Here is a 25,336-nt window from a genome sequence, read left to right on the forward strand (position 1 = left end):
GGATTGGCTGCACCCGGTCTTTCTACGGCGCCGATTGGCTGAGGCGTCGCTAGAGGGCCAGGCCTTGGCAGTCGCTGCCCGAGAACCGGCGTTCCCAGGACCTGGGCGGGACAGAGCCAGTGGTGACCCATGGCAAAGAGGAGCGACGAGATGATCCGTCAGAAGTCCAGCCAATTCCTAGGACTGAAGATGCAGTCGGAGCTTGAACAGCCCTCCGAACTGCAGCGGGAACCCGAGAGGGAACTCACTTCATTGGATGAGTCCGTCATGCGGATAGCAACAGGTGTGCGGCCTGAGTCCGGCACCGCGGCCTCGGTAGAAGCGGATGAAGATCCTGCAGCCAACTTGTTCCCGGTGAGGGCGGGACAGAGTGGTCCGCTCATGAATGTTTGTAAAAGGGCTCCCCGGCAGGGCGCCACCCGCTGTTATGTTTATTAAAGTTCAAGACGTTTCCTGGGTGCCTTGGTGAAGAGGCGGGGGTGTGTAACTCCGACTGGTAAATGCTCATGAATGGTACTTAGGGCCTATCAAAGCCTGGCCTGCCGGCGTTGCTCGTACATAATCTTTAAGATGAGAAGGCAAGTTAGCGGGTTCTTAGGCCAGCTGGAGATCCGCGACAGGTCAGGGACTGGGGCCAGGGACAAGCTCTGCCTGCCCAATCCGCTTTCTCTCCGCAGCCGCCGCTGCCCCGGCCCCGGATCTGCATGTGGTGAGTGTGAAGAGCCTTGGGGGAAAAGTTACACTTTACATTTGCATTATTCTTCCCCAAAAGTTCTGTCAAACAGCTAGAGCATTACCCATTTTACAGATGAGGAAACTGCAATTACCTAAGATGACTAGATCTCCAGCTTTCCTGCCTCCCCAGTCCAACGAGGGAGGATGGGAAGAAGGGAGCCAAAGACTAAGGATGTAAATGGAATATCAACTGCTGTGGAGCACTGTATAAATGAGGACACTGAAGCCACATGAGGAGTGGCAGAGACAAGAGCTTAAATTTCCTAATCCTTGGCTTTATAAACGAAGAGGACCAAAGGAGTTCATTTAAGCCATATTCCTTATTTGAAGGTGGAGGAAGTTGGATCCAGAGAGAGTAGTGGAAGGGCTAATCCTCAAACTCAGGTCTCCTGATTCCCAGTTCAATGCTCTAGCCATCATAGCCCTGCCAGGAGACTAATGCACAATGGCCACCAACACCTTTTCACCTCTTTTCTTACAACAGGAAGTACCTGGACATCCATTCCATGCACAGGCTGGAGAAGACCACCAACACTGAGGAGATGAGGGAGTATGGGGGGATGAGGGAAGGGCAGAGAAGCTGTCTCCTGGGGAGATTGAGAGGGCTGGGCTGGGAGGGCGGGAAGAATGCCCAACTCCAGAGCATGTGGTGCATCGGTGTGGGGAGGCTCGCTCATTCCTTCCTCTCTCCTAAGGGTGCTAGCTGAGCTGTTGGGGCTAGGCTCTCCTGAGCAGAGCCTGCGGGATGCCATCATCCTGGACCTTTTCTCCCATGCACTCATCTTCTGCCGCCAGCAGGGCTTCTCACTGGAACAGACATCAACAGCTTGTGCTCTGCTCCAAGATCTTCACAAGGCCTGTGTGGGTGAGAGGGTCAGGCTACCTAAGGGTTTGAGCCCAGGGAACAGAGGAGACTGGGATGGCAAAAGTGACCAAGGGAAGCAGTAGTTCCCTTGGAATCTTTGTTCTGTCATTACACGCAATATGACCACACACAAGTTGTTTCAGCTTTGAAACCGTCCATTTCTTCATATACAGCACCAACTTCATGAGACTATTCTGAGAAATATTGTAATAGATGTAAATATACACACAGTGCTCAATAAAACAGCTCCTCCTCCACCCCCCCCCCCACTTTATTCTTAGAACTGTGTTTTTCTGCACAATGTTTAACAAGAGGTGAAATTACATATTTATCGTTTTATTGTATGTCACTTACAGACAGGACCTTGTTTGTTTTGTTCAGTGCCCTAGAACAGTGCACGGGCTACTCGGTATTTGTTGAGTGAATTACTGAAATAAGCCAGGACTTAAACCTAGATTTGCTCACTTCTAAAGTGCAATAAGTAGCTGGTGAGTGAGTGAAATGAATGAATATCAGGGAGGGGACTCACTGTCACATCTTGCTTTCCCCCCTCAGCAACCCCCTTGGGCAACGTGGAGGAATGTTACCGCTACTTCACCAGTGTTCTTTTTTGCCATGGAGTCAAGGTCAGTTCCTCTGGAATGGAATCTTCAGTCTCCCCCCAGATAAAGTCTAGCCCAGTCTCCTGCCCTCCGCCACACTCATCACCCTCATCTTTCTCTGAAGGCTGTAAGGGGCTCTCCCTGCTCCTGGACTGCCAGGCACTTGGAGAAAAGGTCAGGGTTCCTGGGGGTGGTCAGTCCCCTAACTCCCAATCATCCCCACAGCGGCCTCCCTTCAGTATCAACCTCTTTAGGGAGGAACAGCTGCTTGCCCTGGCAGATTATGTGGTCAACACCTACTTCCGCCACTTCAAGCTCTACAAATATGTCTTCACACCCCAGGTACAGAGGCCACCTCTCATCTCCCCCTTTCACTCAGTGCAGATGCCCTCCTCTCAGCCTCCCTCCTCCTCCCTCTTCCCAGGTGAGGCTGGACCTATCTTTGACTTACATAGGGCTACAGCCGCCTGAGCTCTGGCCAGAGGATGAGACAGGTGAGGAAGAGGGCTGGGGCTGGGGCTGGGGCTGGGGCTGGGGCTGGGGCTGGGGCTGGGGCTGGGGCTGGGGCTGAAGCCTCTTCCTGCTTCTGGCCTGCAGAGAAAGAAGGCGAGGAGGTGGGAGAGCAGGCAGTCACCCCACAGGAGGAGGAGCTGGAAACAGTGGTCCAGCCAGCGCAAGAGCCAAGTGAGGAGCTGGAAGGGTTAGGTTCCCCTGTGACTTGGAGCAAGTATAAAATGAAGGGGTTAGACCACATCAGGACTTCAGGTCTGTTTTAGGCACAGTGTTCTTTCTCCAAATGATTCCTCACGCAGAAATTCAAGATGACAAACCAGGTAATAAAAGTGCAGCTGCGGGGGTGGGGGGGCGCGGAAGAGGAGCTCCAGAAAAGGATAATTATAAAACCAGTGACAGTAACAACCAGCACACATTTAGCAGTAACAGGGTGCCAGGCAGGCCCTGTGTTAAGCATCTTACATTTAACCCTCCCTCAGTCCTAGGCACTAGGTGCTAGCACTATCTACATTGTACACAGGAGGAAACAGAGATACGCAAAGATTAAATCACCTGTGTAAGGCCACTTATCTGCTCATCAGCAATCCAGAGAGTCCAGCATGACCAGTCCACCCACCTCTCTCCACAGAAGGGCTAGTTGACCTTTCCTGAACTGAAGCCTTTCCTGATTGCTACCTGTGTAGTCCCAGGCGCACCTTGGAGGTTGTGTTTGACCAGCTAGGGCCAATCCCTCAGCCCCATGGCATCTCTGCTGACCTGCCCCTTCTTCCTTGCCCCTGCAGGCCAGGTCTCCATCCTGCGAGCCTACATCAAGACCCAGATGAGCAAGGAGCTGGGGCAGCTCCAACAGCTGATAGAGGAGCGGCTCAAAGCCAGCGAGGAAAGGCTCAACAGCAAGTTGACCATCCTAGAGCGGCCCTTCCAGCTACCTCCTGGCAAAGGCAAGAACAAGACCAAGTGACCCCCAGCATTTTCCCCAATAAAGGCCTGGGGCAGAGCAGCCCCATCCCCGCCCCCCCACCCCTCCTGAGCACCTTCTGGGCTTCCCCGCTGAAGCCAGACAGCAGACATAGGGCACTGGCTCTCTCGGGCGTGCAGCAGATTTTATTGCAGGTGCAGCACAGGCAGCATTGACAAGGCTAGGCATGGTGTTGCGAGCAGCAGTGCCCTTCCACCTTAGCTCTGATCCCAAAGCCCTGGCTGGTGGGGACAGGTGTACAGGGCTGGTCTTTATGGTCATATATCAGTGGCGGCATGGCCAGGCAGGGGGGCCTGAGGCCAGAGCCCGTAAGGGCTGGAATGATAAAAATCCTCCTCCGGGAGAGTCCTGCTTTCTGGGGTTCCCCTGGGCTGAGGTGCTAGCCCAGTGCCAGCATGGTGTCGTCCTCGGTGATAGCAGCGGAGTCCCCCTCTTCTTCAGGGCCCATGATGGGAAAAGGCCCAGGGGGCTGGTGCTGGAAGAGGGCTGCTCGGTTTTGTTGCTCACCCTTCTTCACCCAGTGCCCATAGAGCCGGAAGGCACAGTTGTCGATGAGGCGCCGCACCGGCCGCAGCGCGTAAGGGTCCCTCAACAGTGCACTCTTGGTCAGCGGCCGGACACGCTGGGTGCTTAAGGCCACTCGTCCGGCAGCCAGCACTGTCCACACTGCCACCTGGGAAGGAGAGGCAATGTGAGCTCCAGTGGGGCATCCACCATAGGAGAATGATCATGGGACAGAGGAACAGGCCCAGACACTGACACTCTCAGGCTTACCCGGAACCGCTGGCGGGGGGTGAGGTTCCAGGGTTGGCTGCCTTCACAGCGCTCAAAGAAGGGATGCTGTAGGGCTTGCTCAGCTGTCAGGCGCTCCTCAGGATCTACCTGTAGCAGCTTTGAGATCTAGGGGAAACCCCAGAGCATGAGAGGCAGCTCTTGGGCCTCCTTCCTCACCCTCTCATGGCCCCAGCTCACCAGGTCTTTGACAGTGTCCGAACGGTCATCCCACTCAGGTGAACTAAACTGGTACTGGCCCTCCATGATCATGCGTAACATCAGGATCTGGCGTCGGTGCCAGAATGGTGGCGAGCCAGCCAGGAGTGTAAACAAAATCACCCCACAGGCCCAGCTGGGAAAGAGACCAGAGTCAGGCAGGGCTAGGCAAATGTGTTGAAGGACAAGACACAAAGGAGAAAGGAAGGGGGGGAGACCATAAACTCACAGGTCGACCTCCTTGCCATAGCCGGGGTGGGTTTCATCCATGGAGCATTTAAGGATCTCTGGTGCTAGGTACCCTGGGGTCCCACACAACTCTGGGGAGAGAGAGCTGAGATTGATGGATGCCACCAGATCCCTAACTCAAGGGCCTGTTCAAGGGCCCCTAACTCCAGACCTCTGCTGGAGCCTCAACGGTGCCAGGACCATAAGTGTTCCCATTCTGCTCCTGCCTGCCCTCCACTGAGGGCAGTACTAAACCCTAACCTTGCTGCACAACCCAAATACCCACCAAGGTTCCTGGTGGCCTTCCTGGGGAAAACCTCATTTTTGGATGGACTTCAAAGTCTTCCCCAAGCATATCATTTGCCACCTGCAACCCAACCTACCCACTCCTTACACAACTTTGTGCCACGTTTTTACATGTATAACATAAATGGAAAGCAAAACTTCAATCTTTTCTACGTTCCTTTCTGCCCAAGTGGACTCCTCCTCCTATAAACTCTATTCTGTGTGGCAGAATCACCACTCAAACCAAGGAGAACGAGTGGGAATATAGGATTTCTTAAGGCACATACTGAGTAAGTCCCTTGTTTAAAACCCTTCCTTGGCTCCCCGTTGTGGTCTCGGGCTCAAGTCTAGACTCCTAAAGCACAGCCCTCCACGACTTGATCCCATTATTGATCCTATTATTTTTAGCTGCTTCTATCACTTCAGGTACCAATTCTTTCATCCCAGCAACTGCCAAACTGTATTCCATGGCATACTTCCAGGAAATCTTAGGCCTACCTCATTTGAAAATGACTCTCCACCCATCCCCACCCCAGATCAGGAAGCCCACTGTGAGATACATACAACGCTTTGCACCTAGAGGATACTTGGCAAATGCTCACTGTCTTCTCCTCTTTGCTTGGTTACCTGGGTACTCAATTATCAGACCCAGCTAACCAGCCTCAGGTCTGGGTCTCCTTCCCTCCCAAGCCTTTTAGGGCATCAGGACCCCTCACCTCGAAGCTTCTCGCCAGGTTCCAAGTGGCAGGAGAACCCAAAATCTGAAAGTCGGATCTGCATATTGTCATCTAGGAGAATATTCTCAGGCTTCAGGTCTCGGTGCACAATGTTGTTGGCATGGAGAAAGCTCACTGCTTCCAGCAGAGACCTCATGATGGACCTGAGGGAGGTGCAGTCTCCTCCTCTGCTTCTCCCTGCCCGGCCCCACCCCGCCCCCTGCTCACCCCACCGGCCGCAGGCTCAGCCATTACCTGGTTTCCTTTTCTGAGAGGGCCACCTTCTCTGTGAGATAGTCAAACAGCTCTCCCTTCCGCATCCTAAGGGATAGGAGGGATTGGGAGGTAGGTGTACCTTACAAGCGGCTGAGAAAATAAGCCAGTGGCTCACAGAAAATACCACGGAAGAGGCCAGTAAAGAGATTCCTCTTAGATAAACAAAGGGTCTTGAGACAGAGTGCTCCAAGAGTGAACTGGATGCCTGGGGCAGCTTGGCCCAGGGGATTGGTAGTTGAAATGTATGCACTGTGCCATGAGAGGGTTATTTTAGCAAGAATAAGTACCTTCTTGCAACAATTATTTTATAGGAGGTCCTTATTATGTAAGAGTAAACTCGAAGAAGACCTTTTAAAGTGAATCTAGACCATGACCAAAATTTTACAGTTAACAGTAGTAAAAAGTTGAATAGGACTTTATTTTGAATTTTGCTTATTTTATATTGTCTTTAAAAATTGAGGTTATTAACTGCAACTCTGCATCAGTCCTTGAAATCCGGAGTTGACTGGGGGCATATCAGTGTTTTGCAACATTGTGTGATGAGGTAACAGACACTTCCTACCTTCCCCCCCCCCCCCCCCCACTGGCCAACTTTTGCAGAGGGTCATTTCTGTATGAAGACTTTGTGAATTTTTTCCAAGGGTCTCTCTTAAATATTTGCTATTTAAACCATTCTCTTTTGAGGTACCTTTGCACTGCTTTACATTATATTTTCTAACATCTCACACTCAGATTCAGACTACCCAGAAAACGAATTGACGGGCAGAGTCAAACACCATGTAAGGTGGTAGGGTGTTAAACAGCGAGAGACAGATGAGCAAGAACCTGCTGATAAGTGGCCAGCTCTTAAAACAGCCTTTTCTTCCCTGCTAACCTTTCGACCATGGGGGACTGGGACAGTGGCCCCTTGGGTCATGAAGACCCTTTTTAATTGGCTGGTCACTAACATCCTGGAAGAACCTGCCCAATCAGGGCACCCAGGGAGAGGGGCCAAAGCCAGGAGCACAGGAAGGTGTGAGCAAGGTAGTCTTAGCCCACTGCGCTGTCAGGCTGGGGCCACGCGTGCAGGGGAGGAGGAGGCTTCTCAGATCAGGGCAGGGAGATACTCACAGATCAAACACCAGGAACATGAAGCTAGAAGACTCGTAGGAATCGATGAGAGTGACTGGGAAAGAGGCAGAAAGGTAGAAATACGGAGATGGAAAGGAGCGGATGCATGTTACAGGGGCTTTCCACCCCAAGGTGGCAGTGGGCTGTTACTGGGAAGGAAGGAGAACCAAAAGGAGGCAGTAGGGACCCAAAGGCTGGCCACACTTTGAGGTGGAGCAGAGCCATGACGAAGGGAGCAGAGGCATGGAGGCAGTGTGGGGGGAACGGGGCTATGGGCAGGGCCAGCAGGAGGTGGCTGTCAGCTAACAGGAGCAGGGAAGGCAGCCTCACTGATGTGGGGGTGGCCGGCGACCTGGCGAAGGATGTGCGTCTCTCGCCGCGTGGCTTCTCGCACCTCCTCTAGCTGTTCGGGGCTCAGTCGCTCAGCTGTCACCTCCATGATCTTCACTGCAAACTCATGGCCAGTAGCTCGATGAACACAACGGCGCACCACGGAGCTCACTCCTCTGCCAGAGTAAGACAGCACAAGAGTCAGGCCTCCTGTTCTGTCATTTTCACGCAGAGTGGTGCCTCGGCATCCTCTTACCCACTGCACCAGATTCCGAAGATCCATCTGGGCGACAAGGCTGCCTCCCGAGGAGCTCGCTCTGATCTACAGTAGCTTCACAGTAGCCTCAGCAAGCAACCTGGATACCCAGCAAGGTGCAACACAAATCTCACAGAGAAGGCAGGTGGAGGTCCTGGGTTTGAACCCAGTTTCTGCCACTCCCTCCGTGGATAAGCCTAGGCAAGTCTTTTCCACACTGAGCTCCAGAGCCTGCCTCTTGCTTGCCCTGGAACCCCACAAGGAGAAAGTGGGAAGAAATGACCTAAACCTCACTCCAAATTTTACTCACACTTCGCTGATTACCCCACCCAAATCCCAAAGTTCTCCTAAAATACGTTAAGTGCAAGGGGCTCCAAATAAATATTGGACCATTGACTGGAAGACCAAAGTTGTGAATTAGGAGACCTTGGTGTAGGCCCCAAATTTGCCACTAATTAACCTCCATGTAACCTAATGACCTAAGGTCTCTGGGCTTCCACTTTGCCGGCTCTGAAACGTGGCCAAAAACATCTTGAAGAGATGTTGAAAAACATTAAGGAGATAGAAGCAGAAAAGCCCATTTGGCATGGTGAAGAGAAAGTCTTAGACAGGTATTTCATTGCTGGGAATCTGTCACCAATTGCATATGACCCTACAAGTACCTCAGGCTAAGTGCAAATCTCTCCAAGATCGGCCCTCACACCACATTTCCTATGTTGGTTCCCTGGCTGCCCTCCACATAACTTTACTGCCGTGCTCTCAAGGCTTCCTTGCCCTTATGTAACTCCCTTTGCTTAGAATGCCTGTCAACCACATCTCTAGTTCCATCAAGAGATATAAACTATTGACCCTCTGGCCAGGTGCACTGTTTGGTCAGCGTATTCTTGTTCTTTTCAAAATGAATTCCCATCTTAAGTGGGACAAGACCCGTCCAGGTGCCGCAGTGCTCCCCACACCTACTGCCTTACTCTTGGCCACTTCACAGTTTCACTTTCCTGATCTCCACTAAATGGCAATGCCATTCAACCAGACTCCCAAGCTAGAAATCTTGGTACAGTTCTTGGCTTCTTCCTCTCCTTCACAATCCACCACATGCAACCAGTCCACTCCGTTCTGTGTTTTTTTTCAATTCTGTTTCCTACTTCTCCACCCCCATAGCTGTTAACAGCCTCCCCACTGATCTCCCTGCTGCCAGTCTCAGCCACTGCAACCCATCCACCACACTGCTTCCAGAATGAGCTTCTTATGACAGTCCTGTCATAAGAATCATGTCATTCATTGCTGAAGTTTTCCAGCTTAAATTCCCTAACAGTTCCCTCATTCCTTAGTGGGACCCCCTAGAACAACTGTGCTCTTTTGAAATGAGACCTAAGAATTCCAACCTTATAGTTAACTGTGGAGTGCACTTAAAATTTTTTTCTCTCCATACTGCATCCCTATTACCTGCAAGATAGAAGTCAAATCCCAGTCCCTTCACCCATCACTCAGAAATGGTCTCAGTTTCTGTTCAGCCTCATCTTTGGCTATTACTCTGCTATTCAATCTTTATTTCAGTGACTTACAACTTATCAATTTCTAGAATGCATCAAGCTCTTTTAAAGCTTCATGCCTTTATACATGAATAGACTGGTACTCTGGGAAAAGTCATTCAGTAAAAGTATGCAGGTAATTTACTATGCAGGGAAAAGACAGTGGAGACCAGGGATGATGCTACTACTGTAATGCCAGAATGAGATGACAGGGGCCCTACCCTCTGACCTGCTTTCTCCAAAATGGGTCTTTCTGTACCCTGTGGCAGTGGAAACACTGTCCTTCCCTAAGTGTTCTTCCCAGCCTCGGTGAATCCTCCCTTATCTAGTCCTGAAACCCTATGTCAGCTTAGGACTTGGATTTCAGCTCACTTCTCTTCCAGACACTCTCCCCTCTGATGACCTCCAACCAGTCCCAGGGGACTTAAATACCAACTGTGCAATTGGCTCTTGCTGCACTGTCTCAAACCTTGAGTCCTCTCCAGAATTCCTGATCCCAAAGGCCTTTGTGACATCTCCATGTGATATATTTTAAGAGTCTGAACAAATCTAATAGCCACACCCCTGTCTGCTTTCCTGGCCTGGGAAGCATGGGTCACAGCAGACCATGCCAACCTTCCAGAGGCACATTCTTTTTGTGCTTTTATTTCTAACTCACAGGTGCTATCTTCTATCTTAGTCTCCCTTACTGACTCCTCCTTCTATAACCCCTTAATGGTGACAGGCCTCAGGGCCTAAGCCTAGGCCCCCTTTCGTTTCTATTTTCTCACCAACTACTATCTATATGCTAACGCCTCTGATTTATTGCTCTAGCCCAGCTCTCTCTCCAATTCCAGACACATGTACCCACTTTACAGCTCCAGGTAGATATCTCAAAACTTAGTATTTCCAAAATGGAGCTCCTGACTTGCTTGCCCCTGCCAGAAATCTGATCTTTCTCACACTTCTTCATTTCAGTAAACAGTACTCAGGCGCTCAAATCCAAACCTGAGACATTACTCTTGTTTCTTTCCGTTTCCCTCATGGTCCGTAACCAGTCTTTCAGGAAACTATCAAGTCTCTCTTCAAATCATCACCTAAATCTATCCACTTCTCCCCATCTCTACCACCGCTCCTCTATTCTAAACATCACCATCTCTAGCCTGAATCCATCAGTAGCTTCCTAACTGATCTCTACACATCTACTCTTGTCCTTTTCCTATCCATTGTCTACACAAGAGCCAGAATAACCTTTTTTAAATGTAATAACACATTTGTGTTGAGCACTTACCATATGCCAGGAAGCGTTCTAAGAGTTATCATACTAAGGGGCACGTGAGTGGCTCAGTCGGTTGAGTGTCCGACTTTGGCTCAGGTTATCATCTCACAGTTCGTGAGTTCGAGTCCTGCATCAGGCTTGCTGCTGTCAGCACAGATCCTTTGTCCCCCTCTCTTTCTTCCCCTCCCCTGTTTGCACACTCTCTCTCAAAAATAAATAAAACATTTAAAAAAAGTGTATCAGGACACCTGGGTGGCCCAGTCGGTTGAGCATCCGACGGTGGCTCAGGTCATGATCTCACGGTTAGTGGGTTTGAGCCCTGCGTCGGGCTCTGTGCTAACAGCTTGCTCAGAGCCTGGCACCTGCTTCGGATTCTGTGTCTCCCTCTCTCTCTGCCCCTCCCCCACTCACTCTGTCTCTCAAAAATAAAGGTAAAGAAAAAAAAATTTTTTTAAAGTGTATCATATTCTTTCCATCCTCACAGCAACCTACAAGGTAGGGTCTATTTTTATAAACCAATCTAAATGGAGAAACTGAGGCATGGAAAGTTTAAGTTCCTACCCCTAAATCAAAAATATGTAAATCAGATCATGTTACTGCCCTGTGTGAAACCACCAATTTCACTAGGATAAAATCTAAATGTCTTATCATGGCATAAATCCCTACATAATCTAATGTCTATTTACCTCTCCAACTTAATTTCCTCCACCTTGTGCCACTCTTACTACATTCTAGCCACCATGATCTTCTATCTATTGCTTGAACAGGCGCTTTCTAGCCTGAGCCTTTGCATGTGCTGTTCCTTCTGCCCCAAATATATCCTATCTCAGCTCACAAGCTGTTCATTCCCATCCTTCAAGTCTCAGTCCCATTAATCACTCTCATTCCATCATCCCAGCATATGATGACGTTTATCTTGTTTTTGTGTTTATCCTCCATCTCTACCACTAGCATATACTCCAGGCAAACAGAAAACCTGTGGGTCTTGTATTCCTAGTGCCTCAAACAGTGCACCCAGCACACTATACGGGCTTAGGAAATCTTTGATGAGTAAGTGTATCTGCACTGTCTCTACAAGTGAGGCCTTCCTTCTATTCTCTGCATGCTGAACTCCTATTCATCCTTCAAGACCCAAATATCCCCCTTTAGGGGGAAGCTGTGGTTTTATCAGCCCCATCACACTATTTACACAGCCTGATACTACTTGAACGTTTTTTGTGTCTCTTTCAGTCACTTCATGACTGGAGGACAAACAACTCTTCTACCCTCCCTGTGCTTAGCTTCATGTATGGCCGACAGTAAGTTACTTCAACTATGCTTGCTGAACACATAAGTGTGTGAATTTGGAAAAAATGGAGGTTGGCTCAGAAAAAGAGTTTAGTCACCAAATGTTGCTCCACTAACCACTGTTCCTTCCCATTTAGAACTATCCAGCCCTCAAATGGAATCGTGTATTCTGGCTAGGACCTCATCTCTCTGGAACTCTCTCTCTGGATGAATGAAGCCTCACCTGCCAATGACGTCCTTAGGGTCGTACTTCTGGTAAAACTCCTTGGCCGCTGCCCAGTCGGGCAGCTCATCCTCCGGCCCCACGTCCAGCGTCATTCTGAAGGTGGTGGGGGCCTGTGTGGAGGAAACGGAGGGTAGGGAGGGCAGTGAGGCCCACAGGCTCTGGGAGGACACACATCGCGGCTCGCGGAGGCGCAGCCCTTGCGGCTGGGGCGCCAGGATCCTGGGGGATAGGGACGGGGTGGGGAAAGGATCAGGACTGGGGAGACCCTGCGAAAGGGCCTAGGGGGCAGGAAGGGTGGCAGGGCAGGGAGGGGGACGGGGGAGGGGAAGGGAAAAGGTGCTAAGGAAGAAAGGAAGGGGAACACGGGCAGGTGGCTGTTGCTGCGCAGGCGCACTTGGGCGGGCACTGGGAGGGGGCGTGGGGTCTCGCGCAGGCTCACCGGCGGGTGATGAGAGAGAAGCCAGGGTCAACGCGAAGCCTCTCTGTCCCGGGTTCGCCTCCAGTTCCTTACCTTACTCCCAGGGCGGCGCCGGCAACGACCTCAGGCCCCGCCCCCATCCTGTCGGCGAGGGGTCAGCGCCGCCTGAAGACTGAGCTTCAAAATCCCTTCCGATTGGAAGTTCGTAGTCCAATAGGAAGCGGGGAGTCCCTAGGCTGGCGCGGGCGTTGGAGCTCGGAGTTACCGAAGGCTGCGACGCTAGGGCGGGGCTTCAGATGCAGCCAATTAGTGCACAGGATCTGCTGGGGACAGCAGGGGGCGGAGCTCGTTGTCTAGAGGGCTTGGAGGCTTCCAACGGTACCCGGAAGTTAGGTTTACCCGGAAGCGTGGCTTCTGGGTATCTGGGTCGCGGGACTAGCTGCGTCTCTGGTTCCCGGACTTGGTCATGGCCCCTTCCTTTCCTTCTAGCATCACTATCTGAATTTGGCTCTTTTTTAAACTTTTATATTGGCAGCCTGGCAGCAGGAATGCCTGCTTTGAGAAGTCACTTCCCTGCTTTTAAAAGGCTTGGAGTGGGCGCCTGGGTGGCTCGGTTGAGCATCTGACTTCGGCTCAGGTTATGATCTCAGGGGTTTGTGAGTTCAAGCCCTACATTGGGCTCTCTGCTGTCAGTGCAGAGGCTGCTTAGGATCTGTCTCCTTCTGTCTCTCCTCCGCTTGTGCACTTGCTCTCTCAAAAGTAAACACTTAAAATGCTCAAAGCATGCAGCTTGGACCCCCACGTGCCACTGGGTGAGGACTTGGACCAGTCAGAGCCTGTCAACCAGAAGAGGCTTCCTAGTCCTCTGGTTGCTGCGCCTCTTCAGTATCTCCAGAGCCCTCGTGCTCACCATTTGGGGTTATACATTTCCCAGTCTTCCACCACCGCCTCCTTAAAAGCCTTAGGGGATTATCACACTCTGTTCTAAGCCTGCCAAATTGTGTGTGATACTGCCCGGAACAATTTACTTCATAAGCCTTTTCAGTGCATAGCTCAACCCTGGCATTCACTTACTCATTCAGTATTTGCTGAGCGTCTAAACGCTAGACTATCAGCAGTGGTGGGGGGCGGGGGAGGAGTCCTCACCCTTGTGGAGGTTATGTTCCAGCAAAAAAAAAAAGGCACAGAATGAATTCATTTAATCTTTAGCAACTATCTTAGAAATGTCACTTTGGGATCACAACCATAGAAGAGAAAAACGAATCCAAGTAACTTTTTAACTGAGTACTTTGACTTTATACCATCAATCTGAACAAAATCGCAAAGAAACCTTGAACTTAACTTTAGTAGACTGTTTGGTAGCATAATGGGATAGTTATTCAGAAATTGGGCAAATGAATAAACATGTTGATGTAATTGGCAGCCAAGTTTCTTCCTGTGGGAATTTGGAATTTGGGATGGTGAAAGGGGAGAAAGAACCTTATGACTGATTAAAATCGTATGACTTAAAAAATAGATTTAGGGGCGCCTGGGTGGCGCAGTCGGTTAAGCGTCCAACTTCAGCCAGGTCACGATCTCGCAGTCCGTGAGTTCGAGCCCCGCGTCAGGCTCTGGGCTGATGGCTCAGAGCCTGGAGCCTGTTTCTGATTCTGTGTCTCCCTCTCTCTCTGCCCCTCCCCCATTCATGCTCTGTCTCTCTCTGTCCCAAAAATAAATAAAAACGTTGAAAAAAAAAATTTTTAAAAAAATAGATTTAAAACAGATAAAATTAGATGTGTTATAGCTCTAATCTCTAAAAGGGCCTAAAAGCAATAACATCCCAGAAGAATGAGTACAGTTACTCTAAGTCGTTTTAATTTTTTTAAATGTTTATTTTTGAGAGAGAGAGAGTGAGTGGGTGAAGGGCACAGAGAGAGGGAGATGCAGAACCTGAAGCACGCTCCAGGCTCTGAGCTGTCAGCACAAAACCTTACATAGGGCTCCAACTCACAAACCGTGAGATCACGACCTGAGCCAAAGTCAGACACTTAACCGAATGAGCCACCCAGGCACTTCTACTCTAGTCATTTTAAAGTAATAGTCCTCAGTTCAAGGAACCAGGACTCCTTGGGAGAAATGGCCAATTCCCAGGCTTGGGCCAGAAAGTAAGTGAAGAAATGTGGAGACATAGCAGGACACAAGAACCAAGTTGAAGGAATTTCCATTGGTCAAAACCAGGAACACAAAGATTAATGAGGCTGAGAGGAACATGGGGGAGCCTTCTGATGTGCTAGAAATGTTCTACTCACCTAGGTGGTGATTATATAGAGGTCTTCATATGAGGTGTTCACCAAGCTGCACACTTAAGATCTGTGTACTTTACTTCATATAAATTATACCTCAACCAAACATTTTAAGGATGACAGTAATGAATCTAACAAATTGAACTAAAAAACAATCTGGGACCATACGTACATTAAAACTGACACTGGCTCCTGAGTGGCTCAGCCAGTTAAGCAACTCTTGATTTCACCTCAGGTCATAATCCCACAGTTCAAGAAATTGGGCTCTAAACTGACAGCAAGGAAACTGCCTGGGATTCTCTCTGTCTCTCTGCCTCTCCCCCACTCTTGCTTTCTCTTTTTCAAAATAAATAAGCATTTTTTAAAATTGTAAGTATTTAGGAAAGAAGGGCCTTCAACTTACTCTCAAATGGTTCCACAATAACAGTTTGTGCATTTAGAAAGATATAAAACAAATGTGAAATGTTAAAAAAGTATAAATCTAGGTGAAGAGCACATGAGTTCATTGTACTATTCTTTTGTTCAGTAGGCTTGAAATTTTTCAAAATTGAGTTTAAAAGTAGCAAGACCTTGGGGCCCCTGGTGGCTCAGTCGGTTGAGCGTCCGACTTTGGTTTGGGTCTCTCAGCTCATGAGTTCGAGCCTCATGTCGGGTTCTGCTGACAGCTTGGAGCCTGGAGCCTGCTTCGGATTCTGTGCCTCCCTCTCTCTCTGCCCCAACCCACTCGCATTCTGTCTCTGTCTCTCTCAAAAATAAACATCAAAAAAAAAAAATTAAAAAAAATAGCAAGACCTCATTTAATCAGTTTGGGGGAATGGGATAGTTTCCTCTAGAAACTGAAAATGATTAATGAAATATTACCTTTAAAAAAGTTTCTTTATGAAATCTAAAATGTGTTATACTGATGTGCAGGCAGCAGCTTACACCAATTAAATCAGAATCCCTAGGGACAAAAGCCCAGGCATTAAGTACTTTTTAAGGCTCCCCAGACAGTTCTATTGTGAAGACAAGATTGACCACCAGTGCCCTAGGTATGGCTTCTATCCATTGCTGTAACTCTAACCTCTGGGACCAACAATAGAGTCTCTTCACTTTTATTTTCTGGAGCACTTCAGAACACTGAAGACAACCATCATGTGCCTCTTCTTCTCTTTAATCTTCTCTCTTCGGTGTGCAACAAATATCTCTAATTCATTTACGTGCTCTGCTGGTCTCTAAATTATGGTGAAATAATCCAAAAATTCAATTCCCAGAGCACATGTACTCCAAGAGACATGTACAAGGATGTCCACAGCAGCATGATTCATAATATCACGAAACTGTAATCATCCCAAAAGTCCAACAGGAAATGGATAAAATGTAATATATTCATATAATGGAATACCATACAGTAATGAAAAATATAGCTGAATCAAATATTAATGAATCTCAGCAATAATGTTAAAGAAGCCAGATATGAAAAGAATACATATGATTCCATTTATACAATGCTTAAATGCAGGCAAGACTAAATTCCATTGTTAGAAATCAGAATGGAGGGTGCCTAGGTGGCTCAGTCGATTAAGCATCTGTCTCTTGATTTCAGCTCAAGTCATAATTTCAGTTTCATGAGTTTGACCCCCACACTGGGCTCTACCCTGACAGTGCAAAGCCTGCTTGGGATCCTCTCTCTCCCTCTCTCTGCCATTCCCCCCATTCGTGCCCTCTCTCTCTCAAAATAATAAACTTAAAAAAAAAAAAACAAACTTATCAGAATGGTAGTTACCTGTGGGAAAAAAGGAAGGGAGTGGTATTGGGAGGGATATAAAGGAGATTTTGGAGTAAAGGCAATGTTCAATTTCTTGATTGAATGGTGATTTTCAGATGTTTGCTTTGCGTTAATTTATAAACTCTGTATTTGTTTGGGATATTTTCCTGCATGTATACTTCGAAATTTGAAATAAAATATGTTTAAGATTACCATGAGGCCCAAGATATGAAAATTCATTATAATCCTACAAAGCTTCACACACAGGGCAGAGACTTACCTGTGACTGCTATCCAACCCTTCCATTCCTCTTTCGACTCTGGAAGCAAGCTATCTGGGTTCAATCCCAGCTCTGCCTCTCACTAGCTGGGTGACATTGGGTGCTTGTTTCCTCAGCTATAAAATGTAAATAATGGTACCTGCTATCGATTAACTGTGAGGACTGAAGGAGTTAAGAAATATAAAGTGCTTAGAACACAGCCTGGAACACAGTAAGCACTCAGTAAATAGTGGTTGCTGCTATTACTCTTCCTATCTGGCCACAGGGTCTCTGTTGATGTGCACGGGAGAAGCTGGGGTGTTTCCAAGAAGGGAAACCACCAGGAGAAGGGAGGGGGTGGAAAGAAAGAAAAAAAAAAAAATCCTTTCTTTCTCTCGGAGTGCCTAGGTAAAGGGAAATGCAGATTTTGCCATCGGTCACATGTCCAGTCTGGCTCTCACCAAGAACCCGGGGAAAGTAGGGGAACAACAATTAGACAGGAGCATTTCACCACTAAAAAAGCTTTTTATTACAAAACAAATTCTAATAAAATCAGGCCTGGTTTTCAACCCCACCTCTGGGTTGAGGCCCCTAGGATGTGATGGGCTGGGGGAATTAGGGGGTGGTGGGCACTGAAAGAACAGAGCAGGCTGGCCTCCCCTCATCAGTCTCAGCTGCTGCCTCCTTTTAGAAAGGTCTAGAAGAGCTCTTCCAAAGCCCTTTGAGAGAGGCACCATCCTTCCAGCCAGGAAGGACCACTGCTCGCCCCAGACCCTAGCAATGCCGCACTGCAGGATCCAGGAGGTCTCGCTGACTCTCAGCAGAGGCCACCCAGGGTCACTCAGCCTGGGCGATGGCGTAGGAGAGCAGCCACAGAAGCAGAGGGCCCAGAATGAGGACAGCAAGCCAGACGGCAAAGCTGGCCAAGATGAAGTTCCGGGCCCGGGCCCCCCAGTGCACTGCCTCCTCGGACCGGCCTGCCTTATGCCGCTCTTCCGCCTGTGGGGGCAGGTTTTTGGTTAGGTTCTCCCCCTGCTTCTGACCCAAAGTACCCATTGTCCCACACCAATCCTCCATCCTTGTCATGGCTCAAAACCTGACACCCAAACCCCTAGCCTCCCTTTCCAATGTCTATCTCTCAAGCCTCATCTGCAAAGCAAGTACCCACTCTGCCCTGTGTACTTCTCCAAGTAGCCATTGTTAGCTCACAAGATCACATATGGGAAAGTACTTTTCAATCCTTTTATTCCCTATCTTTTTCTACTCATCCCAGGTTCATTCAGAATTTGGAATCCTCGGCAAGAAACAACGAGCTATCTTGGAGTATTTAGCCCCGCCCCCCGACCTCCACGTCCAGTCAAACAACACTCCATTGGTATTAGCCCCATGAGTCTCAACTCTCTCATTATTAAGGATTCTGTTTATGATTTTGACCTAATGAAACCCAGAAATTCTCATGATGATAAGAATACAGTTTCTGATAATTAAAATCCAACTAGGATTGAGAAAGTTCCAGCATGATGTTTAAATTATCCCGTGTGGCCTTTCAAAAGGTCCATGTGCAGTTTTGGTTAGGTGTTTGGAAATGGTGAAGCCCTCTCCAAAACTCCACAGCTTCTTCCCAACTGCTACAGATCACTCTAATCACTGCTCAACTGCCTCGAGTTCTGCCCCTTCCAATCCATCTTCCATGCAGGCCTTGAGAGCAGATCTCACTGAAACACAAGCCTGACCATGTCACTCTCCTCTCCAAAAACTCTTGAAAGTACTCCTCAGGGGGCGCCTGGGTGGCTCAGTCGGTTAAGCGGCCGACTTCGGCTCAGGTCATGATCTCGCGGTTCGGGAGTTCGAGCCCCACATCGGGCTCTGTGCTGACTGCTCAGAGCCTGGAGCCTGTTTCAGATTCTGTGTCTCCCTCTCTCTCTGACCCTCCCCTGTTCATGCTCTGTCTCTGTCTCAAAAATAAACGTTAAAAAAAATTAAAAAAAAAAAAAAAGTACTCCTCAGTACTCTGAAGATAAAGTTTAAACTCCAAGCACAGCATTGGAAGCCCTTGGGAATCTGGGCCCTCTGGCTTCATCTGTCACTATTCCTCAGTGGTCCAGTCATGCAGAACTAATAGTCCAGGTACACACTGTTCCCTTTACCTAGAACGCCCTTTCCCCTTTAGTCACTCATCCCCTAAGGTTATTTTCCTGTCACCTACTCTACTATACACATGTATGTAATCACACGTACATACACTCCCTAGCTCCCCAAATGCCTTGTATTTCCTCTGTCACAGTACTGATGACCTGCATTCCAGTCATAATTATCCATTTTCGCAGTTCTCTCTTTCATTAGACGGTGAGCCCTTTGACAGCAGGCCCAGAGCCAAGCTCTGACAAGTACTTAGTAACTGCGTGATCACTGTAGATATAGATCAGATACACCAAACCATTGCCTAACTACACCCACCCCCCTGCTCCCATAGGAATTGCATTCCTCACCTTGATGGCAAACACAAGGGCCACGACTCCCAGGCAAGAGCAGCCACAGATAATGCTAGTAGCTGCCAGGTAGCGGAGGCGGAGCCAGCAGCAGCGGATGGGGGATGGAGAATGAGCAGCTTCCATGTTGCTCACCAAGGTGTCCACTGCCTTCTCCTCGTCCTCCATCACCTGTGGGCGATACAGTCAAGGTACTTGTAAGCCCAACAACTGAGCCATTGGCCTGGCGTGCTCAGACTCCACCCCTCTCTCTGATCGGTCCTCGTGACCTAGCCCAACTGTCAGGTAAGCTGCCTTATGCGGAATTCTTCCAGTGACTCATAGACCAAGAGAGGAAATGTGTGGCCGGAATCCTTTTTTCTCAGCCTAAGATTTGGAGCCTTTAAAGGCAAGCTGGTGTGAATATCGCATTATCTGTTTTGCTGTTTTGACATGTAGGGGAAAGGAAAATGACAGGAGCACACTGACAAGCAGGAGAAAAACCATCTCAAAAGCTGCTAGGAATCAGACTATATAAGTCAGTGACTTTAAACTGTATTTCAGAAGGCTTAAAATTTCCTGAAGTTCCTCAGAGGCTGCCCCTGAATATTGAGGGGTCACAAAATAGCACCCTAAGCCCTATACCCCACTTTAAGCAACGCAATCATTTCATGTGAAAACACGGTGGATGACAACACAGGGATGGGGGAAAGGAAGGGGAAAATTAATCCATTCAAGCTCTCTTTATAGCTGAGGACACTGAACACCAGAAAATCCTTACCTGCGTAAATCAGGGCCTCTTTTGCTATGCTGACTCCCTGCTACCTCTACTCTCCATTTTAATTAACCCAGGACCAGTCTGACCTCATAACCCACACAGAAAACTACATAACGATGCCTTGCTTAATCACTTCTCATTCCCCTAACTTCTCAAGTCCTCTGAGCTCTGGCATCAAACCACCTTTCCACCCTCATCTCCAACCATCCCCCTACATCCTACACAAAACAGAACCATTTGCAGTTCTCTGAATACAAGTAACAAAGGATAGATGGAAAGAGGAAAGGCAAGATAAGAAGAGTGCAAAGAATCTCTACCACAAGGCTGAAGAGTGGGTATGGGGAAAGAACTGCTGAGGTAAACACAGATGTAGTCATTGGGGGGGGGGGAATGCAAAAAGAGGGTCCAGAAGTGATCAAAGGAAACGTAAAAATGAACAGGGGCTCTTACCTGGCTATAGGCCTTGAGGGACTGTGAGTTTCGGCTCCTGCCTCAGGTTTGATTTGGCTTGGGTGGAGAAGGAGCTGACTCAGGTCTCCAAGCCAAGCCCAGGGGTGGGGTTGGGTGGCCAGCCACCTCCTGAAAAGCCCCAGGAGCTCGGAATGGGGTGTGGCTGACTCAAACTAGTTTGGCTAGATGGAGGGAAGCAAAAGGGGGATGGAGCAACTGGAGGTAGGATGCCTGCCTTCTGGAAAAGGAGTGAAAGCACCTGAGCAAGAGGAGTAAAAGCAGGGGAAAATCTGAGGCATCAGAGAGCTCTGAGGGAAAGTCCAGAACTAAGGGAATAGGAGGAGAGAAAAAGTATGAGTTGGAGTGACTTAAAACTGAAACTTTAGGGAAAGACACCCTACCAGATCAGATTTGCCAATCTTCCCTCCTCTTGGGTGATTTCTACCTCAAAGACACATAATTCTGGGTTAGAGATCAGGTACTAGGGTTTTGGCAAGAACAAGAGAGAGGAGGAAAACGATGCCCAAGTTCCCACCCAACCCTCCACCAGACCAGAAAATCAGAAGCCTCCTTACGCGGATGCTCATACAGAAACTAAGTTTATTATTTTTTCTTCTTAAAAAAAAAGAAAAAAAAAAAAAACTCATGGTAGAGAAGAAGCCCCTCCCCCTTCCCCTAAAGGTGGGGGCTGTGAAAGATAGCTGGGGAATCAAGTACAAGGGGGTGGGGACAGAGACTATCTTGCCACCCTTAACACTGCCCAGCCTTGTGGGGTGGAAGGGAAGGGGGTATATGAAGAGCCCCGTTTCCATGACAACCAGTTGCCTACCCCCTACTTTGGTGGAAAGAAGGGAGAAGGCCCCTATGTCTCCCTGGAGGCTTTCCCCCTCAAAAGACTTCAAGTAGTGGTTAACAGAGTCAGGCCTGGTTGTGGAGGGAGAGGGGCCATGGCGGAAAGCCCAGGTGGAGGGGCAGCCCACTCACGTCTTGGCCTTGCGGCCTCTGTGACTAACGGTAGGGCCAGCCAGGTGGGAGGGGGCACTGCTGCGCAGGATACGCTGGTCCCCTTGGTTGGTGGCCCCACCAAGTCGACGGGGGCCAGGCCGGCGACGTAGGGTCCCATCCCCTTCCTCTTCCTCGCCTGAGGCTTCAGCCTCAGACTCCTCTACAGAACCCTCAGGTCCCAAGGGACTCGGGGGCTGTAGGCGGCCCCGCTTTGCCAGCCCAGGGCCCCCGCCAACTGGGGCCCCTGCCCGTTTGCGAGGCACCTTCTCAGTCTCTAGTGGGGGAACTAGAGACCCTGGACGCAGCCGGGTAGAGCGCAGTTTTGGAGCTAACGAGACCACAGGAGGTGTCAAATCTAACCCGCCTGGCCCACTATCTGCTAAATCCAGGTCATCCTGAATTACAGCCACCACCATGGACCCTTCACTCTTTCGCCCCCGCATTCCCTCTGCTTCAAGCCGCAAGCGGGCCAGGCGGGTGAGGGGGCGGCTTCCGTCCTCATCAGAGGAACTACCCTCACTCTCCCCCTGGCCCTGGGGTTGCCGCCGCCTCCCCAATCCACAGCTCTCGAGGACAGAAGAGCTGTCACGGTCCAAGACAGGGAGCTGGCTGGGCCGAGGTGATGGTGGATTCTTGGGAGGTCGACCCCGTTTCCGCTTGGGTGGGGATGTTGAAATGGTGAGATTGGTGACAGTGTTGGCGACAGTAGCAGTGGGACAGGCTAGGAGTGGTGGGAGTGGTGGCAGGGGAGGTGGTAGCGGGAGTGGCTGTGTCCGGCTCTCTAAGTTGCCATCCCCTGGAGAGGAAATGGTCCCAGGAATGGGCAAATCTCGTGCCTTAGGGGGCCGCCCACGCCTTCTTTTCTCCACAGGTGATAGGATGATGGGCTCGGGTCTGTGAATTGGCTGGGGTCCAAGAGGCTGGGACCCAGGACTAGGCTGGGGTCCCAGGACAGGCTCCGCAACAATAAGGGTCTCAGCCCCAGGGACTGGGTCAGCCCCATTGGTTTTTCCCTTAGAGGTGGATGAAGGTACCTCATCCACCCCTCGCCCAGCATCTGCTGGAGACCTGTTCTTCTTGGGGGGCCTCCCCCTCCGACGTTTCACAGCAGGAGGGGTGATGGCAAGAAGTGCCCCTTCTCCGTTCTCTGGGCTGCCCCCACCAGTTACCCCCAGCTCAATGCGACGGCGAGCTATGAAGGGTTGCTGGGTTGGGGTGGGCAGTGTGGATGGGGGAGCAGCTTCACAGGGCCCACCGGTGGGAGGTGAGGATTCTGGCCCCGACATGCTGCGGGCAGATGGGCTTCCCGGGCTGGTACCAGTCTCAGAGACCCCAGGCACTAGGGTGCTGGCAGTTCCCCGCTGCTGTCGCCGTCGCCTCACCAGTTCCTTTTCCTCTACCACAGTCACTAGCCGTCCCGGCAGCTTGCGAAGCACTTTGGGGCCTGGAGGCTGCCCTGGCCGACCAGCCCCCTGACCCCTAATTTCTACATCAGCACTGGTGCGACGCCGAGGGGGCCGGGCAGGTGAAGGACTCTCAGGTGAGGAGGTGGCCGAAGATGAGGTTGATGGGGCTGTGACCTCTGCTGGAACAAGTTCCTGTGGCTTCTCTGGGCTGGAGGTTGGGGTCTGGGCCTCCACCAGCTCTTCTGAGCTCTTGTCAGCCTCCAACGGCTCCTGAAGTAGCTCATCAGATGCTGCTGAAGGTGGGAGCTCCAGCCCATTGCTCTCACTCAGACAGGAGGGCACCTCCTCACCATCAGGCAGCACTGTGAGGATGGTCCCCTCAGCAGGCTCTGGCACTTCCTGCTCTTGACCGTTGGGGACGCTGTCAGCCTCCAGGGTTGGGCTAGGTGCAGAAGAGGCGAGAGAAAGGTTCTTCTCTGACATAGGCAGGATCTCAACAGCAACTGGCAACAGATCCTTAGGGGGCACAAGAGTAAGTGGGGAAGTCTCGGAACTGGCCATATCAGCCAGCTCTGGGGACTCGGTGGATGCCAATGCTTGTGCACATAGTTCTGTCTCAGGCCCCAAGCCCAAGGGGAGGTTGGTGACTGGGGGGGAGACGGGCACAGAAGGTAGACCAAGCAGGAGAGGGGAAGAAGGAGTTGAGAGAGAGGTTTGGGCTGGAGGTGGAGTATGAGCTGGCGGAGGTGTACAGGCAGGAGGAGGGGTACAGGCAGAAGAACAAGAGGGAGGAATCTGTGAAGGGGGAAGTGGAGGAGAAGGCAAGATATGAACAGGAAGCATGGTTATTGGATTTGGGGCTGAAATGGGGATTGGGGCAGGGATTGGAACAGGGATTGGGGCAGGAATTACAGCAGGAGCTGAAGCTGGAGTGGGTCGAGGCCTAGGTGCTGGCCGGGGAACTCTCTCCCTGGCAGGGCTGCAGCGTGGGGGTGTGGAAGTGCTGCGGGTATGATGGGTGGATGTGACAGGAGTGTGGTTTGCCCCTTGAGTCTCAGCCCGGGCTCCACGAAGACGTTCACTGACGCGAGTCCCTGGCCTTTCAGGGGCCTTGGCCTTCTTACTGCGCCGGTGACTGCCTCCACCAGTCCCACAGGAAACCTCATCCCCAGCCCCTGGCCCCTCCTCCTCCTCTTGGGGTAGGCGGAACACCTCCTCCTTGGCTTGGTCCAGGTCCTTGCGGGCAGCTTCCACTTGCTCCTACCAACAACAGAGCCCGCACAGTGGGTGGTCAGAGGGAGGCAAGCAGACTGGGACTGGTTAGAAAGAAGCAACTTCCCACTTCTATCCTCACCCCCTAGAAATACTCACTTCTGCCTGCTTGAGTTCCTCTCGGCTCACCTCCTCCAGTGAGGCTTCCAGGAATTTCATGGCATAACGCTCAATGGGGGTCAGCTGTGGGAAGGAGAAGCAGTGATGAACACAGGGACTTGGCAACCAGGGCCCATCACCCTTGATTATTTTCACCAGGGAAGATAGGAGGAGGATCACAAGGTCCAGAGGAAGAAGCTGAGAAGGGTGAGGTTAAGAACTAGTGGGTCCGACACTGACCTGTTCTACAAGGGCAGCAATTTCCTGCTCAGCCCGGGACATCTCTTCATCCTCAGCCCCAGGCCGGCCGGCCTCCTCTCCGTCACCAGGAGGAAATCCATCATTCTCATTGAATTCTGCAAGCTCAGCCACCTGTTCAGCTTTGGCCTGGGTGGCCGCACGGATATCCTCTTCATCCTCTGCCCGACACAGTGCCTGCAAGGATGTGGGGAAGCAAAAAACCACAAAAATTAAAGAACTTTATATCCTGTAGTTCGATTCTGGCAAGAATCTGAAGCCAAGTTTACACCAAACCAGGTTTACAACAGAACTCAACTCTCTTCTGGGCCCTCAGAGTTACCAAAGCAATGCAGTACTTCCACATAGGATGAAACAGATTTGACTTGGTGGCCCACCAGTGACGAACTGTTTTTAGAAACCTCTAGCTCTGCTTCCTTTTCCATTCAAGTCAGCCTTAGATCTCCTTTAAAAAAAAAAAAAAAAAAAAAAATCCTAGGCTGCCTGGGCAGCTCAGTCAGTTAAGTGGCCGACTTCAGTTCAGGTCACGATCTCGTGGTCCATGAGTTCGAGCCCTACGCCAGACTCTGTGCCAACAGCTTGGAGACTGGAGCCTGCTTTGGATTCTGTGTCCCTCTCTGCCCCTTCCCCACTTGCCCTCTGTCTCTCCCTCTCAAAAATAAACATCTAGAGAAAAAAAAAAGTCCCAGGGCGGCCCGGGCAGCTCAGT

The 25,336-nt window shown here is 50.3% G+C and overlaps 4 protein-coding genes across 15 annotated transcripts in view; 1 reads left to right on the forward strand and 3 right to left on the reverse strand.

Annotated features, from left to right (window-relative positions):
• Window positions 1-30: 30 nt before the first annotated feature.
• Window positions 31-3,847, forward strand: CFAP119 (cilia and flagella associated protein 119). Of its 5 annotated transcripts, none has more exons than XM_043560036.1 (9): window positions 31-354; window positions 678-709; window positions 1,220-1,285; window positions 1,431-1,600; window positions 2,156-2,226; window positions 2,428-2,544; window positions 2,627-2,696; window positions 2,800-2,886; window positions 3,498-3,847. In XM_043560036.1, exons 1-9 carry the CDS (start codon window positions 130-132, stop codon window positions 3,674-3,676), a joined length of 1,017 nt encoding a protein of 338 aa, XP_043415971.1. In that variant the 5' UTR covers window positions 31-129; the 3' UTR covers window positions 3,677-3,847. The 5 variants fall into 5 exon arrangements, with proteins under 5 accessions (XP_043415971.1, XP_043415973.1, XP_043415969.1 ...); XM_043560038.1 differs by having other exon boundaries at window positions 1,431-1,596; window positions 2,457-2,544; XM_043560034.1 differs by having other exon boundaries at window positions 2,156-2,544.
• Window positions 3,800-12,808, reverse strand: PHKG2 (phosphorylase kinase catalytic subunit gamma 2). 3 transcript variants are annotated; one of them, XM_043560033.1, is made up of 10 exons: window positions 12,697-12,808; window positions 12,183-12,295; window positions 7,630-7,805; window positions 7,300-7,354; window positions 6,169-6,234; window positions 5,914-6,077; window positions 4,914-5,004; window positions 4,667-4,820; window positions 4,469-4,594; window positions 3,800-4,367 (listed from the first exon to the last, which is right to left on the reverse strand). In XM_043560033.1, exons 2-10 carry the CDS (start codon window positions 12,275-12,277, stop codon window positions 4,074-4,076), a joined length of 1,221 nt encoding a protein of 406 aa, XP_043415968.1. In that variant the 5' UTR covers window positions 12,278-12,295; window positions 12,697-12,808; the 3' UTR covers window positions 3,800-4,073. The 3 variants fall into 3 exon arrangements, with proteins under 3 accessions (XP_043415968.1, XP_043415967.1, XP_043415966.1); XM_043560032.1 differs by having other exon boundaries at window positions 12,625-12,732; XM_043560031.1 differs by having other exon boundaries at window positions 7,630-12,295; window positions 12,625-12,705.
• On the reverse strand, window positions 12,783-21,130 carry TMEM265 (transmembrane protein 265). Of its 2 annotated transcripts, none has more exons than XM_043560040.1 (3): window positions 20,588-21,130; window positions 19,381-19,551; window positions 12,783-12,923 (listed from the first exon to the last, which is right to left on the reverse strand). In XM_043560040.1, the coding sequence occupies exons 2-3, from the start codon at window positions 19,546-19,548 to the stop codon at window positions 12,783-12,785; spliced, it is 309 nt and encodes a 102-aa protein (XP_043415975.1). In that variant the 5' UTR covers window positions 19,549-19,551; window positions 20,588-21,130. The 2 variants fall into 2 exon arrangements, with proteins under 2 accessions (XP_043415975.1, XP_043415974.1); XM_043560039.1 differs by lacking the exon at window positions 12,783-12,923 and adding an exon at window positions 17,397-17,890 and having other exon boundaries at window positions 20,588-20,819.
• A 40-nt stretch (window positions 21,131-21,170) lies between these two features.
• Window positions 21,171-25,336, reverse strand: part of LOC122471433 (Snf2 related CREBBP activator protein) — a 36,278-nt gene continuing 32,112 nt past the window's right edge. For all 5 annotated transcript variants that reach the window (XM_043560024.1, XM_043560027.1, XM_043560025.1 and 2 more), the window contains 3 exons: window positions 24,610-24,804; window positions 24,370-24,453; window positions 21,171-24,258 (listed from right to left, as the gene is read on the reverse strand). In XM_043560024.1, the coding sequence (XP_043415959.1) occupies window positions 21,568-24,258; window positions 24,370-24,453; window positions 24,610-24,804 (2,970 nt within the window). In that variant the 3' untranslated portion in view covers window positions 21,171-21,567. The remainder of the gene's footprint in view (window positions 24,259-24,369; window positions 24,454-24,609; window positions 24,805-25,336) is intronic.

Source organism: Prionailurus bengalensis, chromosome E3 (assembly GCF_016509475.1).
Source record: "Prionailurus bengalensis isolate Pbe53 chromosome E3, Fcat_Pben_1.1_paternal_pri, whole genome shotgun sequence".
Taxonomy (NCBI): Eukaryota; Metazoa; Chordata; class Mammalia; order Carnivora; family Felidae; genus Prionailurus; species Prionailurus bengalensis.